Source organism: Bos grunniens, chromosome 17 (assembly GCF_055505025.1).
Source record: "Bos grunniens cultivar Pamir isolate PY7600 chromosome 17, Bosgru_T2T1.0, whole genome shotgun sequence".
NCBI lineage: Eukaryota > Metazoa > Chordata > Mammalia > Artiodactyla > Bovidae > Bos > Bos grunniens.
The window spans coordinates 34,937,898-34,956,698 of NC_141181.1; the positions used below are offsets into that span (position 1 = coordinate 34,937,898).

The 18,801-nt window shown below is 36.6% G+C and overlaps 1 protein-coding gene across 19 annotated transcripts in view; it reads right to left on the reverse strand.

Moving 5' to 3' along the window:
* Nucleotides 1-18,801, reverse strand: part of AFG2A (AAA ATPase AFG2A) — a 382,680-nt gene that overhangs the window by 256,208 nt on the left and 107,671 nt on the right. Inside the window, exon 15 of one of the 19 annotated variants that reach the window (XM_086346842.1) lies at nt 12,728-13,726. The exons of the other annotated variants lie outside the window; for them this stretch is intronic. Within the exon in view, the coding sequence (XP_086202968.1) occupies nt 13,640-13,726 (87 nt within the window). The 3' untranslated portion in view covers nt 12,728-13,639. Of the gene's footprint in view, nt 1-12,727; nt 13,727-18,801 lie in introns of those variants that run through there. 19 annotated transcript variants of the gene reach the window in all.

Sequence of the window (18,801 nt, forward strand, 5' to 3'; positions counted from 1 at the left end):
CTTAATTGGTAAAGAACCTGCATGCCAATGCAGGAGACACAGGAGACGTGGGTTCAAGCCCTGGGTCAGGAAAATCCCCTTGAGAAGGAAATGGCAACCCATTCCAGTATTCTTGCCTGGGAAATCCCATGGACAGAGGAGCCTGGCAGGCTACAGTCCATGGGGTCACAAAGAATCGGACATGACTAAGCAACTAAACACACACACACACACACACACACCCATTAATGTTTAAATACATACAAAATAATTTCACTACACTATTATAATTAACCTTTTATTCTTTTTTGGTTTTATGATCTACTCTAAAAGGGGAAAAGTTAAATCTGTGATGAAAAACAGGCAGAAATAAGAGGCAGCTATAAGGAGTCACTTGAAAGTTAGAGAATTAAATATAATATTAAAACTTAAATTTCCCAATTTTTCAAGACTAGGATTCTTTTCCATATGCCACCACAAGACTTGAATGTATAACCATTATCAGAAATACTAATTCCTTCACTGCCCTTTGGTTTCTCAGCCTTTCATCAAGTCAAAAGTTTAATAAGCCTTTTCAGTGTCTTTATTAAATGTAAAATCTGAGAGCTATTTGAGAATGTAGATGTCTATGTAACAAGATAACATCAAATTTTATACTAAACCAGATTACAAGGGTTCATAGGTCATATGCCCTCAAGTCTCAGTGAAAACAATACATTATTTCTTAATGCTTTAAAAATGGAAAACTCACTAAATGAATCAAAGTATTTATTCTTAAAACAACTCAACATCTGAATTTAGTAAAAGTAGAAGTGAATTTTATATAAAGGGCTACAGAATTATGTTATCTCAATTTCTTGGCTAACATGGCTGGCTAATTCCACTTAATGATATGAACAATGTACACTACAGTCATAAAAAGTACCATATAACATCCCACTTTTTTCAGCATTCAGTTTATATAATAAAGATGTCTTTGGTCAATGTTCTTATACACAGTACTTTCAATTAAAAACTTTTAAAATATTAAATATTTTAAATAAAACATTTTGAAAATCATACTGTGATTATGTACATGTGTATATGTGGCTACATAATGCCTAGTATGTTAATGAGATGAGAGAGGTAAAATGGAAGAATATATGTTAGCTGAAAATTGGAAAGCAATGGCTTTAGCTTTAAAATGAAAGACAAGGAGGCATTTATTTCTTCCATGCACCACTCCCTGAAATTAGGAAACCATTTCCTTTCATAGAACACCCTTTCCGGGTTATTTAGAAGCATACTATGTTACGAAAACTTAAAATTTAAAAGTATAGAGTGCAAATGTACAATATGTAACATTTTTAAATGAAGTATCAACATAGTTATTTGGGGGGTACATCATGACAATATAGGAGAAACTGACATGCTATAGGATAAAGAATAAGGTATTCAGAGACAGAAAGCCCTGCCGTACAATACTGCCTTTATTATTTATTAGTTCTTGAACCATGGCAAGCTATTAATCTCCCTGAACATAAATTTTCTCATCTCTGTAAACAGAAATACTACTTTGCAGGATCATTAGAATTACAGATGCTGTTGCCTGCTCAATTAATTGTAATATTTCTGGATTTTTCTGGTTCCCTTCATATATTCAATTTTTATTTTAATTTTTACCTTAAAAATAATACCAAGACAAAATCCTACAATGAAATGCTTAAAAGCATTTATTCATACTTATATAGGTAGATTTACCTATAATATTCCGTATACACATTATACTTTTATCTGGAATACACTTTTACATCTTTGTTTTCCATGAAGAAAATCCTCACTGCTTATAAGAACATTTGGCTTTTCTCACTGTCTGAAGGAATACAGGTTCAGGTCACAAAAGTGAATGTGAAATATCAACTCATGGAAACTTGGCTTCAGAATACCGTTCTCCTTACTAATTTTGCAAACTATGCAGGCAGAGTAATCAACTATCAGCAAAACATACTTACAAATGTAACTAAGAGAAAAAGAAGTTTTATGAGAAATTATTCTTATTATTTTAACAGTAATTAAACGTTTATGCAACCATATTACTTCCTCAAGGTTATCAGAACAATTAACATAAGTTTTAATTATGCACATAAAAGTATGCACTTTTCTTTTCAATAAATAATTTTATTCAATTACACAAAATGATTTTTACTAAACAGTTATCTAACTTTTAAAGAACACATAAAACAAAAAGATATACAATTTAGCCCTGCAGATTTTTTTCATTTTCAATCAACAAAATTATAGCTGACATGAAAACACTGATGCTTTCCAGGTAAGCTAATATAGCTATTAAGAAGAGTATGTAAGGCAGGTCTGCTTCATGCTAACTGCTTACTATGTCTTCCAGGTACTTGAAATACATCAGTAAACAGAACAGAAATCATTGCCTTTATGGAGTAGGACAAGGGGAGATAGAGAGTAATAAACACTGTAAGTACACTATATGATAATAGTGTGTGTGTGTGTGTGTGTGTGTGTGTGTGTGTATAAACAACTGAGTAGCCTAGAAGAGAATCAGGAAAACCAGAGAAAAGGAATTGAAGTATCTCTGGTGTCATAACTGATAAGGCTATTGCCTAAGAGATGCAGTATTATTACTGTTTCAGAAATTAGATCTGTCTTATGAGTATTTCATAGCTCTAATAACTCCCACTAGCTTTCTGCAACTGGTGTTATAATTAGTAATAAAAGTGAGAGTCAAACATGTTTGTAGAACATTGGTTTTGCCTCTCCATCACTTAGCACATGGCCTGGCACATAAAAGATGCTCAATAAGTATTTATTGTATGACAATCCAAGCCATAAATAGTTTATCTGAACAGTTTTGTTCCCAAAATTTGTTCAGGGGTTTTCTTCAAGGGTCAGACAATAAATATTTTCAGACTGTCAGCCAAACAAGTAATGAGTGTGGCTGTGTTCCAATAAAACTTAATGTATAAAAAACATGCAATCAGCACAGGAGTTTTCCAATCTCTTCTTAGTTTATTCTATATCTAATTGGCTGAAGTCTTGAGTTAAAATTTCCTTCAAGAATAAAGGCAAATTAATCACCTACTTGCAAATATTTACTTTTTCAATTCTAATCAACTAACTCAAATAAACGAAACATAATTACAGCAATAACAACACAGGCAAACTCCACGTCTCCCTCCCTGTTTTGTCTTTTCTCTTTTCCTTTCCCTCTCTCTTTTAAGTGAAAATTGGAGACTCACTCAAACTGGGACAGAAGTTACTACACTAGCTAATGTCATCCCATAGGTTTTGTGAGAGAGCACGCACACACACACACACACACACACACACACACACACGCAGCACTACCAGCCATCTGGTAATACAATGCAAATATCAGAGACTGAATTCAGGTAAATAAAGGCAAATGCAGAAGCTGCTCGAAGTACTAAATAAGCAAACAATTCAAAGACATTAAGTCTGATACAGAATTTAAGAATTAATTTAGTTAGTGGCTCAGAGTGTGAGTTTGGAAATTGTGTGAATTTGTTAAACTGTCAACTCCAGTGAAGCAGACAATTTACTTAAATCTTTTAAAGTAATAGTTTCCTCAACTGTAAACCGGGGGCAATAACAGCGCCAACCTCATAAAGTCACTGCACTCAATAAAATATCAGCCTTCCACTGGCCTTTGAAAGAGCACACCTACATTTTATCCAGAGGAGGAAATGAGTACATCATTAAGACTGAAAATAAAGGATTAACGAAAGAGAACTCTTAAATCTCCAAAAGTATGCTGCTGCTGCTGCTAAGGCGCTTCAGTCGTGTCTGACTCTGTGCGACCCCATAGACGGCAGCCCACCAGGCTCCCCTATCCCTGGGATTCTCCAGGCAAGAATGCTGGAGTGGGTTGCCATTTCCTTCTCCGATGCTAAATGTGCTTAAAAACATAATTTTGCTTACCTGCCCACACATTAACATTTAATTCCTTCACCTGTCTACTTACATAAACTATACCACCTCTTGTTTTTATTTTATTAGATCATAACCCCTTTTTTGTACTTTAATACAAAAAAAGTTTGAGAATCAAGATTTCCAAAAGGTATGACTATTATGATTGACTTATACTTCTTTTCTCCTTAACAAAATATAACTAAATAAGTCTGTCATCAAATATGTAACCTTTGGACCATAAATTTTATTGGCATAAGAGATTAAAAGGTTACTGGAAGGTAAACATTATTACTTGATATGCAATATGATGATTGGTCTAAAGCACTAATCTGAGTCACTTGCACTGTCCCCTCCAGGAGACAAGAGTATAATCTAGTGTTTAAAAAAAATATGAAGGAAAAGTATATTTTCATAATTTTAGTTACACTTTATTACAATAAAAACTAGATTAAAAATTGTCCATGATACATGTGTAACAAATTAACTGACTTTGGTATTTAATAACTTCTCTAAAATATTTATTTGTAAAATCTCTAGTTTGCCAAATTTTTGTTAAGAAACCAAATTCTCTAATCATCCCAGCATCAAAATTCTAACACCTACTTCTGTCCTCAAAGCTGGGTAGCACTGTCTGAAAGCAAAATCTGCTAAGGTAGTTCTGAGCTTACCGAGGCATTGACAGAGGAAGGTCTGCATAAATGGGTTATAAGAAGACAAACACTAGGAAAAGAGCCAGGATGTGTGAGGCTTTACCTCCAAGAAAGTACTACTGGGAAGAAACTGTTGCTGAAATAAACTTGACCTTTCTTCCTTTGCATTTACAATTAAAACATGTTGCTCCCCCCACCCCCCAAATGTGTTTAATGGTCACATTTATTGAAATTCACTTTAAATAGTGTAAAATTCTCTATTTTTAGTTTTATAGACAGAAACATTTTGACAAACACACACAGTCCAATGATCATCAATATAACCAAAACACAAACTACAAAATACATATAACCAAAACACAAACTTCCATCATTCCAGAAAGTTTCCTCATTGCCCTCTGTGGTCCATGGCCCTTCCCTCCAACTATCAAATCCGATTTCTGATCCTATCATCCTGCCTTTCGGAGAAGGCAATGGCAACCCACTCCAGTACTCTTGCCTGGAAAACCCCATGGACGGAGGAAGCTCTTAGGCTGCAGTCCATGGGGTTGTGAAGAGTCGGACATGACTGAACGACTTCACTTTCACTTTTCACTTTCATGCATTGGAAAAGGAAATGGCAGCCCACTCTAGTGTTCTTGCCTGGAGAATCCCAGGGACAGTGGGGCCTGGTGAGCTGCCGTCTATGGGGTCGCTCAGAGTCGGACACAACTGAAGCAACTTAGCAGCAGCAGCATTCTGCCTCTTGCACACTGTCCCACGAATGGGACATTGTGTAGCCTGTCTTCTTTTATCGAGCATGACAATTCTAAGATTTCGTTCATCTTGTTGCATATATCAGTTTATGTCTTTTTATAGCTGAACAGTACCTCACTGAAGGAACATATTGTAAGTTCTTTATCCATTCATCAGCTGATAGACATTTGGGCCTGTTTTGATAATTGCAAACAAAGCTGCTTTAAAAAGTTTAACTTAAAGGTCTTCATGTGGACAAATATTTTAATTTGTGTTGGACAAACACCTAGGATTAGAGTTGCTATACATATGATAAGGATATATTTAACTATATAAGAAATTTTTTATTAAAAAAATACAAAGATTGATACCTTCACTAAAACAGGATACTAAATGGATGGTACACCATAGTTCTTATGAGAGGGAACACACTACTAATCCTGCAATTTATCAAGTTAAGGAATACACTGTGTGCTAAGTCCCTTCAGTAACGTCCGACTCTTTGCGACCCCATGGACTGCAGTCCACCAGGCTCCTCTGTCCATGGGATTCTCCAGGCAAGAATACTGGAATGGGTTGCCATTTCCTTCTCCAAAGGAACACACTGGTACTGTGTAAAATCTAGATTGCTTACATTGAACTAGAATCACTTCGATAATATATGCAAATTCCCCAGCACATAACCTGGTGCACAGTATATGCCTAATGACTGTTCTCTCTACACTGTTCAAATTCCCATTTTCTTAATGTTCTCAACTCCCCCAAACCCAAATTTACATAAACCCCCAGTTAAATGTAAATCACTGTTTGTTAAGTAAGCTATACAAAAGAAGAGACAAAAATTTCAACCACTGTTTTTTTAATTTATAATTTTATTTATTTTTGGCTGGGCTGGGTTTTCATTGCTGCACGAGCTTTTCTCTAGTTGCAGCTAGTGGGGGCTACTCTAGCTGTGGTACACTGGCTTCTCACTGTGGCTTCTCCTGTTGGGGAGCATGGGCTCTAGGGTGTGCGGGCTTCAGTAGTTGCACCACATGGGCTCAGGAGTTGTGGCTCCCAGGCTCTAAAGCACAGGCTCAGCAGTTGTGGTGCATGAGCTTTACTGATCCATGGCACAGGGAATCTCCCCGGACCAGGGATAGAACCCACGTCTCCTGCATTTGGCAGATGGATTCTTTACCACTAAGACACAGGGAAGCCCTCAACTACTTTTTAAAGCAAAACCAATCCCACTCATTCCTTTAAGCTGTTCATTTATCAGTTGCAGAAGAGAAGCCTCTAACAGCAGCAGATCGCAAGTAATATCCATTGTGTATGTGTGTGTGTGTGTGTGTGTGTGTGTTATATATATATATATATATATATATAACACACACACACATACCACATCTTCTCTATTCAGCCGTTTATGGACACGGGTTATTTTCATATCTTAGCTATTGTGAATAGTTTATTTCATATCTTGAATAATATGAATACTGGGATGCATGCATTTTCTTGGAAATTGAGTTTGTGGGGGTTTTTTTAGTATATATATCCAGGAGTGGGACTGCCTGCTGGCTCATATGGTAACTCTATTCTTAGATTTTTTGAGGAATCTCCATATTGTTTTCCATAGTGACTACAATTTAGATTCTAACCATCAGTGTCAGTTCAGTTCAGTTCAGTCGCTCAGTCGTGTCCGACTCTTTGCGACCCCATGAATCGCAGCACACCAGGCCTCCCTGTCCATCACCAACTCCCGGAGTTCACTCAGACTCATGTGCATCAAGTCGGTGATGTCATCCAGCCATCTCATCCTCTTCTCCTCCTGCCCTCAGTCCCTCCCAGCATCAGGGTCTTTTCCAATGAGTCAACTCTTTGCATCAGGTGGCCAAAGTATTGGAGTTTCAGCCTCAGCATCAGTCCTTCCAATGGACACCCAGGACTGGTCTCCTTTAGGATGGACTGGTTGGATCTCCTTGCAGTCCAAGGGACTCTCAAGAGTCTTCTCCAACACCACAGTTCAAAAGCATCAATTCTTCAGTGCTCAGCTTTCTTTATAGTCCAACTCTCACATCCATACATGACAACTGGAAAAACCATAGCTTTGACTAGTCAGACCTTTATTGGCAAAGTAATGTCTCTGCTTTTTAATATGCTGTCTAGGTTGGTCATAGCTTTCCTTACAAGGAGCAAGAGTCTTTCAATTTCATGGCTGCAATCATCATCTGCAATGATTTTAGAGCCCCCCAAAATAAAGTCTGTCACTCTTTCCATTGTTTCCCCATCTATTTTCCATGAAGTGTTGGGACTGGGTGCCATGATCAGATAAAGAAAAACAAATTACTATGTACAAAAAGATAAACAACAAAAGTATATTGTGTAGTACTGAGGATTATAACCATTATATTCTGATAACTGTTAATGTAGGATAAATTTAAAAATATTGTATCACTATACTGTACATCTGAAACTAACATAATACTGTAAATCAACTATACTTCAATCAATAGGTAAAATAAATGAATAAATTAAAATGCAATTGATGACTAAAATAAATGAAAGCAATACATCCTACATGCAGGAAACATTTCAGGTGAGCATCACCATCTTGTGTTCAAAAACAGTAATTGCAGTACCAAATTTATTGTCAAATATAGAACACAGATGATAATAGAGACCAAAGTATGAGATCTAAAATCCATTTTTCAAATTTACTCTAATGTATACACCAATAATTATTGCATACAAAGTTTACACTGTTCATGTTTTATAATACTTCAAAATTTACCTGTATTTCAAATTAGATGGCACATATCTTAAGAACTGAATTTTCTTATATGCCCCATCTGATACTTTTGTACACCACTTCCAAACACACAAATACAAAAGAAAATATAATGCCAGACCAAAATATGGCATATTACTGTTAACGCTCTATAAGCACTTTAAAAATAATCACCAAACTAGCTCTTCTATTTGACTTTAAAATAGTCAAAAAATGGCTCCAGATTTAGTTCTTGGCTACACTTAACATTAATTCCCAAACATGAGATTCTATAGGTATTTATAATCCAAGAGAAGATTTTTCAACTTTAAAAATGACTCAATTCTGAATAATCATAGTCAGACATTTCTGGTGTAACTCAGAATTATTTTTACATTAATAGAAGGTTTTAAACAGCATAGTAAATAGACCAAAATATTACAGGCTGAACAGACAACTATGAAAAGAGAAAATATGCAGCTCAACAAGTTTTCCTTTTTTAAAGAGTAATAAATTTTCAGGGAAGAAGTTAAGGTGTTTTTCAACTGTCAGCTAAGTTTTCTATTTCACAACAGTACCTTTAAGGCTGATTTATGGCTCTCCCCCAACCCCCATTTTCTGACAATCAAGTGGTTAAAAAGAAAAGTCACTTTTGCACCTGGATGATATTTGCCTACTTTATAACCTGTATGAAGAAAGGAACTTTTCAAAAACAAGAACATTTGAAAAGGTGATACCTGAAAAAAAAACTTAAAAAAAAAAAAAAAAAAAAGAGCATAAAACCTCAAAAGCCAAAACAAAAACTCCAGAAATTTGTTTGGTAAATATCAATCTTTAATGCAGAATTTGGAATCTCTATTACTATCTATCTCTGTGTCACAAAATAAAAGAACTCAGAACCTTAAAGACATATTACAGATTATGTGGTACATCTTTGACAGGTACAGAAATGAGGTCCAGAGAGGCTAAATAATTTCAAAGAATACACTGTTTGATAGCAACAGAGCTTGAGTTACAAACCAAGATCTCTTTGTATCAGTCACTTTTCTTTTTTTTTCCCCCCTAAATAGGCTCATTTCGAGATATAATTTACATACCATAAAATATACTCATTTATGTGTACATTCAATATTTGTAGTACAACCATCAACAAAATCTAGTTTTATAATATTTTCAGCATCTGGAAAATTTCCCTTAGCAGCTTTGCCGTCAATCTCTTCTCCCACACCTGTCGTTGTTCAGTTGCTAAGTCATGTTCAACTTTTTTTGACCCCACGGACTGCAGTACACCAGCCTTCCCTGTCCTTCACTATCTCCTAGAGTTTGCTCAAACTCATGTCCATCGAGTCAGTGATGCCATCCAACCAGCTCATCCTGTCACCCCCTTCTGTTGCCCTCAATCTTTCCCAGTACCACGGTCTTTTCCAATGAGTCAGCTCTTTGCATCAGGTGGCCAAAGTACTGGAGCTTCAGCTTCAGCACTAGTCCTTCCAATGAATATTCAGGGTTGACGTTAGGATTGACTGGTTTGCTCCTCCAAGGGTTAGCATCGGACAATAACCTGCTTTTTATTTTTACAGGTTTGACTTCTCTAGAAAGTTCATACAAATGGAATAATACAATATATAATCTTTTCTACTTTCTTTTACTTAGAGAAATATCCTTGAATTTCACTCATGTTGTGTGTATCAGTTATTCATTCCATTTTTATTGAAGTATAACTGACTTCCAATATTATATTAGCAATGGCAACCTACCCCAGTACTCTTGCCTGGAAAATCCCATGGGCGGAGGAGCCTGATGGGCTGTAGTCCATGGGGTCGCAAAGAGTCGGACACAACTGAGCGACTTCACTTTCAGTTTTCACTTTCCTGCATTGGAGAAGGAAATGGCAACCCACTCCAGTGTTCTTGCCTGGAGAATCCCAGGAATGGGGGAGCCTGGTGGGCTGCCGTCTCTGGGGTGGCACAGAGTCGGACACGACTGAAGCGACTTAGCAGCAGCAGCAGCATACAAGAGTGATTTGGCATTTTTATACATTATGTAAGGATCATCATAGTAAACCTACTTAATGTCACTACACAAAGTTATGACAATGTTATTGACTATATTTCCTATGCTGTACAATTATATCTTTATTACTTATCTTATACCTGGAAGTTTATAACCCTTAATCCTCTTCACTTATTTTACCTATCCTCTCACTCCCCTCTACTCTAGTAACCACTAGTTTATTCTTTGTATCTATGACTCTATTTGTTTTGTTAAGTCTGTTCATTTGTTACACTTTTCAGGTTTCACATGTAAGTGAAATACAGTATTTATCTTTCCAACTTTCTTCTTTACCATAGCACACTCAAGGTTCATCCAAGTTGTCCCAAATGCCAAGATTATAATTTTTTATGGCTTAGTAATATTCCGTGTGTGTGTGTGTGTGTGTGTGTGTGTGTGCGTGCGTGTGCGTGTGTGTATATATATATATGAAGTGAAGTCGCTCAGTCATGTCCGACTCTTTGTGACCCCATGGACTGTAGCCTACCAGGCTTCTCTGTCAATGGGATTTTCCAAGCAAGAGTACTGGAGTTGGTTGCCATACATGTATATGTATATATATATAAATATGCATGCATGCGTGCTCAGTCGCTCAGTCGTGACTGACTCTTGTGACTTCAAGAACTGTGGTCTACCAGGCTCCTTTGTCCACAGAATTTTCCAGGCAAAAATACTGGGTGAGTTGCCATTTCCTACTCCAGGTTATCTTCCTGACCGAGGGATCAAACCCCCATCACCTACACTGGCAGGTGGATTCTTTAGCACTGAGACAAGCTAGGAAGCCCCTATGTATATGTGTATACATTATCTACAGCTCATGTCTTCTTTACCCACTCACTTATCATTGAGCACTTACGTTGCTTCCTTACCTTGGCTGTTGTAAATAATGCTGCAGTAAGCACTGGGATGCATCTCTCTTCTTGCAGTGTTACTGTTCCTCAAATAAATACTGAGAAGTGGAATTTCTGAATAATATGGCAGTTTCTATTTAATCTATTCCAATCCTAAAGAAAGGCAATGCCAAAGAATGCTCAAACTACCACACAATTGCACTCATCTCACACGCTAGTAAAGTAATGCTCAAAATTCTCCAAGCCAGGCTTCAGCAATACGTGAACCGTGAACTTCCTGATGTTCAAGCTGGTTTTAGAAAAGGCAGAGGAACCAGAGATCAAATTGCCAACATACGCTGGATCACTGAAAAAGCAAGAGAGTTCCAGAAAAACATCTACTTCTGCTTTATTGACTATGCCAAAGCCTTTGACTGTGTGGATCACAATCAACTGTGGAAAATTCTGAAAGAGAAGGGAATACCAGACCACCTGATCTGCCTCTTGAGAAATTTGTATGCAGGTCAGGAAGCAACAGTTAGAACTGGACATGGAACAACAGACTGGTTCCAAATAGGAAAAGGAGTACGTCAAGGCTGTATATTGTCACCCTGCTTATTTAATTTCTATGCAGAGTACGTCATGAGAAACACTGGGCTGGAAGAAGCACAAGCTGGAATCAAGATTTCTGGGAGAAATATTAGTAACCTCAGATATGCAGATGACATCACCCTTATGGCAGAAAGTGAGGAGGAACTAAAAAGCCTCTTGATGAAAGTGAAAGAGGAGAGTGAAAAAGTTGGCTTAAAGCTCAACATTCAGAAAACGAAGATCATGGCATCTGGTCCCATCACTTCATGGGAAATAGATGGGGAAAGAGTGGAAACAGTGTCAGACTTTATTTTGGGGGGCTCCAAAATCACTGCAGATGGTGACTGCAGCCATGAAATTAAAAGACGCTTACTCCTTGGAAGGAAAGTTATGACCAACCTAGACAGCATATTCAAAAGCAGAGACATTACTTTGCCAACAAAGGTCCGTGTAGTCAAGGCTATGGTTTTTCCTGTGGTCATGTATGGATGTGAGAGTTGGACTGTGAAGAAAGCTGAGTGGTGAAGAATTGATGCTTCTGAACTGTGGTGTTGAAGACTCTTGAGAGTCCCTTGGACTGCAAGGAGATCCAACCAGTCCATTCTGAAGGAGATCAGCCCTGGGTGTTCTTTGGAAGGAATGATGTTAAAAGCTGAAACTCCAGTACTTTGGCCACCTCATGCGAAGAGTTGACTCATTGGAAAAGACTCTGATGCTGGGAGGGATTGGGGGCAAGAGGAGAAGGGGACGACAGAGGATGAGATGGCTGGATGGCATCACTGACTCGATGGACGTGAGTCTGAGTGAACTCCGGGAGTTGGTGATGGACAGGGAGGCCTGGCATGCTGCGATTCATGGGGTCGCAACGAGTTGGACACGACTGAGTGACTGATCTGAACTGAATATTTGTTATCTTCTTTATAATAGCATTCTGACAGGTATAAGGCAATATATCATTGTGGCTTTAATTTGCAATTCCCTGATGACTATGATGTTGAGCACCATTTCATGTATCTGTTGGTCATCTGTGTCCACTTTGGAAAAATGTGTATTCTTTGCCTAGTTTTTAACCGAGTTGTTTACTGATGTTGACTTGCATCAGTTCTTTGAACATTTTGAATATTACTCCCTTATTGGATATATCATTGCTAATATCTTCTCCCATTCAGCAGGTGGAAGCCTTTTCATTTTATTGATAGTTTTTTTTTTTTTCCACTGTGCAAAAGCTTTTATTTTGATGTAGTCCCATTTGTTTATTTTGCTTTTGTTGCCTTTGCCTCAGAAGGCAGATTCAAAAAATATTGCTATGACCAATCTTAAAGAACTTACTATGCTTTCTTCTAGGACTTTTGTAATTTTAGGTCTTATATTTTAATCTATATTTGCACATAGTATAAGAAAGTGATCCAGTTTGATTCTTTCACATGCTGCTGTCCAACTTTCCCAACATCATTTATTGAAGAGACTGTCTTTTCCCCACTGTACATTCTTGACACCACTGACATAATTAAGTGACTATACAAGCACAGATTTATATCTAGGTTCTCTATTTTGCTCTGTTGATCTATATGTCTATTTCTGTGCCAGTATCATACTGTTTTGCTTACTACACTTTGTAGTATAGTTAGAAATCAGGGAGCATGATGATTGCTACTTGGTTCTTCTCTCACGAGGCTGCTTTGGCTATCCTTTATGAGTTCATACAAATTTTCAGGATTATTTGTTCTAGCTCTGTGAAAAATTCCCCTGGAATTTTGATAGGGATTGACTCTGAGACTGATGTGGATAGTAGGGACATTTAAAAATATTAATTCTTTTAATCCATAAGCACAGTATATCTTTCCATTTGAGTCATATTTAATTTCCTTCATTAACATCTTATAACTTTTGGAGTACAGGTCTTCACTTCTATGTTTAAATTAATTTCTAAGTATTTTATTTTTGATGCAATTGTAAATGGAAGAGCCTTCTTAGTTTCTCTGATAGTTTTTTGTTAATATATAGAAATGCAACAGATACTTGTATATTAATATTGCATCCTGATAATTTACTAAATTCATTAATTCTAATACTTTAGTTGATGGAGTCTTTGGGGTTTTCTACATACAATATCATGTCATCTGTAAAACGGTGACAGTTTTAACATCTTGCTTTCCAATTTGAATGCTTTTTATTTTCTCTCTCTGAAATTGTGGTATCTGTAACAAAAGGGTAAGATTTCTGAAGATGCAATAAAGGTATCATATGAAATAAAACAAAATGCCAAGCCTGGAGGACATAAAGACTGGTTTGTGAAGTGGAATGTAAAAATAAGACCCAGAATACAGTTTTCAAAAATAAAGAACTACATAGAAGAGGTAATAAAAACTGTTCTTTATAGCATTTTGGAGTAGAATCAGGCTGGTATGTAGATGCTTTAGGCAGAAAAACAGCTGTTTCTTCAGTAGAAAAAGAGTTTCCTAGTAGTCTGAGTCAAAGATGAAGTGGTCTATTTCACGAGTTAACATACTCCTCATCAGTATAGGTGAGTAATAAACAAAGAATGGAGAAATGAGGGGTAGAAATTTTATAACAGGGTCAATGTATCAGAAGCATAACTAGACTATTAAATTGTCCAAGTTGCTCTCTAATCTTAAAAAAAATAATTTTTTTAGAATGTGTGTATCAAGGACAATATGTACTTTATTATTACTCTAACAGAAGATTAAACATACTCCTATTTGTATGGTGAAATAATCAAATGTTATTTACTAAAAAGTGAAATTGAAGGTCACTCAGTCGTGTCTCCATGAACTATACAGTTCATGGAATTCTCCAGGTCAGGATACTGGAGTGGGTAGCCTTTCATTTCTCCAGGGCATCTTCCCAAGCCAGGGATCGAACCCAGGTCTCCCATGTTGCAGGTGGATTCTTTACCGGCTGAGCTACCAGGGGAGTCCAAGAATACTGGAGTGGGTAGCCTATCCCTTCTCCAGTAGATCTCCTGACCCAGGAACTGAACTGGGGTCTCCTGCATTGCAGGTGTATTCTTTACCCACTGAGCTATCAGGGAAGCCCTCAGGCACACTGGGGCACACATAAACAAATGAAAAAACAAAATCAGGTACAAAACAGCTATCTGTGATTACAGAGTCTTAACTCCTCAAAATTTAAACATCTAGTCTGAAAATCTTAACAATGAAAACACTACAAAGGGCTTTCAACTCACAATTATAGAAAGAAAAAAAAAACAATACAACTTTAAGACTGAGATGTCATGAATACTATTTTTTCATATAATAAAAATTTTGCTTCTATATTTATGGATTTTGGTAAGTCATTCAGTTGGAAAAATAATTATTTAGCCCAAGAAAACGTATTTTAAAGATGAAATATTTAAAAAATGCTCAAGAAGATATTGAAGGTAATTTAAAGAACAAAAAGTTAATATAGTCTCCCTACTATTATTGGTTTATTTTAACCTCAGCATGATATTGACCCATATTTATCGGTCATATATATTTATGAAATAATATATTTAAACAACCTTTAGAAAAAAAACGTTGTGGTTCTTGTGTGAACAACGGACATTAGAGACTTTAGTAAACTGATAAAAGCTTACAAGGATACACCAATGGTCGGTGAACTTTTTCTGCAAAGTTCCAAGTGATAATTTAAGCTTTATAAGTCATAGGGTCTCTACCATAACTACTAAATAGTGCAAATGAAATCACAGACAATACATCAAAAATTAGTCTAACTTAGCTGCTATATTTAAAATGGGTAACCAACAAGGTCCTACTGTATAGCATGAGAACACTGCTCAATGCTATGTGGCAGCCTGGATGGGAAGGGAGTTTGGGGGAGAATGGATACATGTATATGTATCCATGTATAGCTAAGTCCTCTGCTGTGTAGCTGAAACTATCACACTGTTAATTGGTTATATTCCAATATAATATAAAAAGCTTTAAAATCTGAAAAAAAAATAGTGTAACCTTGTACCAGTAAAGCTTTATTATGAGGCCTGAAATTTGAATTTAGTATCATTTTCACATCACAAAAATTACCTTTTTTGTCAACCATTTTAATAAGTAAAAACCATTCTTAGATCATGAGATGCAGAATAACAAGTGATAACAGATCTGGCACACAGGCCATAGTTTGCTGACTTCCCCTGGGAAGGACAGTCTTTACCTTAATCTCTAAATGAGACATGACTCACATATGCATACAACCTCTGACAAAATTCCGTACCCCTGGTCCTGAAGCTGAAACCCTTGTTAACTGCTGCCATAATAAATATACTGAAAACACTTAACGCTTTAAAAAAACAAACAAAAAAACCCACACACAAACAGCAACAATAACAAAACTACTTCTGTCTTACAAAATGATGGTAAAGCTGAAATTGGAAAATAGCCTTGCAAGAAGCCTCCCACATCTGACCAATGACCCTGCAAGAAGCCTCCTACATCTGACCACACTGTGGCTCACCTTCTAACACTCTAAGACTCTCCATATCATTTTGATAAATATCATGTGAGAGTTGGACTGTGAAGAAGGCTGAGCGCTGAAGAATTGATGCTTTTGAACTGTGATGTTGGAGAAGACTCTTGAGAGTCCCTTGGACTGCATGGAGATCCAACCAGTCCATTCTGAAGGAGATCAGCCCTGGGATTTCTTTGGAAGGAATGATGCTGAAGCTGAAACTCCAGTACTTTGGCCACCTCATGCAAAGAGTTGACTTATTGGAAAAGACTGTGATGCTGGGAGGGATTGGGGGCAGGAGGAGAAGGGGATGACAGAGGATGAGATGGCTGGATGGCGTTGCTGACTCAATGGATGTGAGTCTGAGTGAACTCCCGGAGTTGGTGATGGACAGGGAGGCCTGGCATGTTGCGATTCATAGGGTCGCAAAGAGTCGGACATGACTGAGCGACTGAACTGAACTGAAAGATCAAAAAGTGAAAAGGGAAGTCACTCAGTCGTGTCCGACTCTTTGCGACCCCATGGATGGTAGCCTACAATGCTCTGCAGTCCACGGGATTTTCCAGGCAAGAATACTGGAGTGGGCTGCCATTTCCTTCTCCAGGGGATCTTCCCAACCCAGGGATTGAACCCAGGTCACCTGCATTGCAGATAGACGCTTTACCGTCTGAGCTGCTAGGGAAGCCCAAAGATCAAAAAGCATCCCGTAAATACTTACAGGAAAAAAAAGAATTATGATTCATTTAAACTTTTAATGTTTCTTAGATCAAGCAGCTTGTTTTTTAGTTCTGACTTATCTGAGAATAACAGTAACAGATGAATAGGACTTTTAATTTATAACTAGGAAGGGTGGAGAGGAAAACTGTTCACAAACATATTTTTAACCTGTCTGAAGGTATTTCTGGAATACAATTCATTTGAAAATTGGAAGCTACATGTATTTAGCTTCTCATCTATTTAGCTTCTCATCTGCTAACATTTCTAAACATGCTAATTTTTCCATGTTACAAAGATATCAATAAAGTCAACTTTTAATTTATAGTATTTAAGAAATAAAAATATTATGCTATATTTAACCAATCAACCTGCCTTTCAGAAAAACTGGGAGGAAAATTAATTCCAGTTTATAACTTCCATGAGTTAAAATACTAAGTTAGAAAATAATTTTGAATACTGAATCACTCATGACCTCTACATAACTTACAAAAATGTCCTCAATTGAGCAATCTCTTCCATAGATGGCTTAGAGCATAATTTTTAAAATTCTACAAATTTACTATTATAAGAAAACTAGGTTTCAGGCTAGATATAATAATTATAGTAGTAATCATTATTGAGAGCCTGTTATATACCAAGCATCAGTACTAAAAGTAGCCACACTAAGCATCAGTACTAAAAGTAGCCAAAGGGACTACATTTTAAAATATTCATAAAATCAAACCATTCTGAACCTTATTTAACACTAGGGTAAGAAAACATGATCATTTCTTCCTTAATATCCAACACAAATACTTGAAATACCATGGATTGAACACTATACTCTTCTAAAGGTGCTATGTAAGCTACAGTCTAACAAAGAACAATATAAACTCCCAGAGTTTGAGCTTTAAACCATTATTTGGGCATCAAAAATAATTGTTTGTTGCTCTGTTTCCTGATGTTGTGTAAATCCAGGCCATCATCAATCTAAAGACAATGCAATGGCCTGACATCACAATCTCATTTATCTTCATCTGTCCTTCACATTCTGTCATTCTTAATGTAAAATGGCCTCTAAAGGACGCAACTTCTCTTCACTCATCTAAAAGCTGAAAGAGGAGGGTAAGTGGGTAAAAGGTCTATGGTGGCTTCAGTATACCACTGGAGACTCCAGGCAATCACTTCACTCAGCCTAGAGAGCTACACTGCAGCTAATGTGCTTTACATGTAAACATGACATAGCAGGAAGCAGGTTAATGTGATTCTTGAGGTATGTGTCTCACTTCCCTTGCTGAATCCTCAGGATACTCCAGCTTTAGTTTCCCCAGGCTATATGAAACTGAAATATTGTCCAAGAAAGATACTAAACATGCACAATATATGGGACATAGAATGATATCAATTTCACTTCTCTGACAGTCCAAGAATTCTTTCCATTCCAATATACTAACTTAAGGTCATCATGATACAGAGGTTGTTAGTCAACAGGCAACAGGATTGTAAAGTATGCAAGCTAATTTACATGGCCAAACACCTTAATTAAATGTACCCAAGTTAGATTAACTGCATCATATCTTTCATATTAGAACAATCCTTTTTCTTTCCAGATTTACGTCAAAAAAAAAAAAATCTCTACCTTTCAACATCAGCACAGGAAATTTACTTTAAATTCTCCTGTCGCCTATTCTCTTCCTACTACTGTTTTTCCCAGACAAGACAGGTGGTGAAAACTACGTCTATTCATTTCATAACAGGAAGTTGTTCTTTGTTAAATCATCTCTTAAGACTGTTTTGTTTCTAACAACACATTCAGGGCACATTTTGAACACCATGTTCTAATCACACATGTGCTAAAACCTTTTTTCCCCCAATAGTACTATTAAACAATACACAAATAATATAATAGTCCATAAAAAATCTAGAAAATACACCTTTGATATAGCTTATATCATCTGAGTAATAAGAGAAGTACAGTTAATAAAAAATTCATACTAAATATGAATATGGAGTTCCAGCTGAAATAGAAAATATTTAAAACATTTTTATAAAAATCATTGATTATTTAAAGTATTGTCTTTTGCACAACTACAGAACATATGCAGAA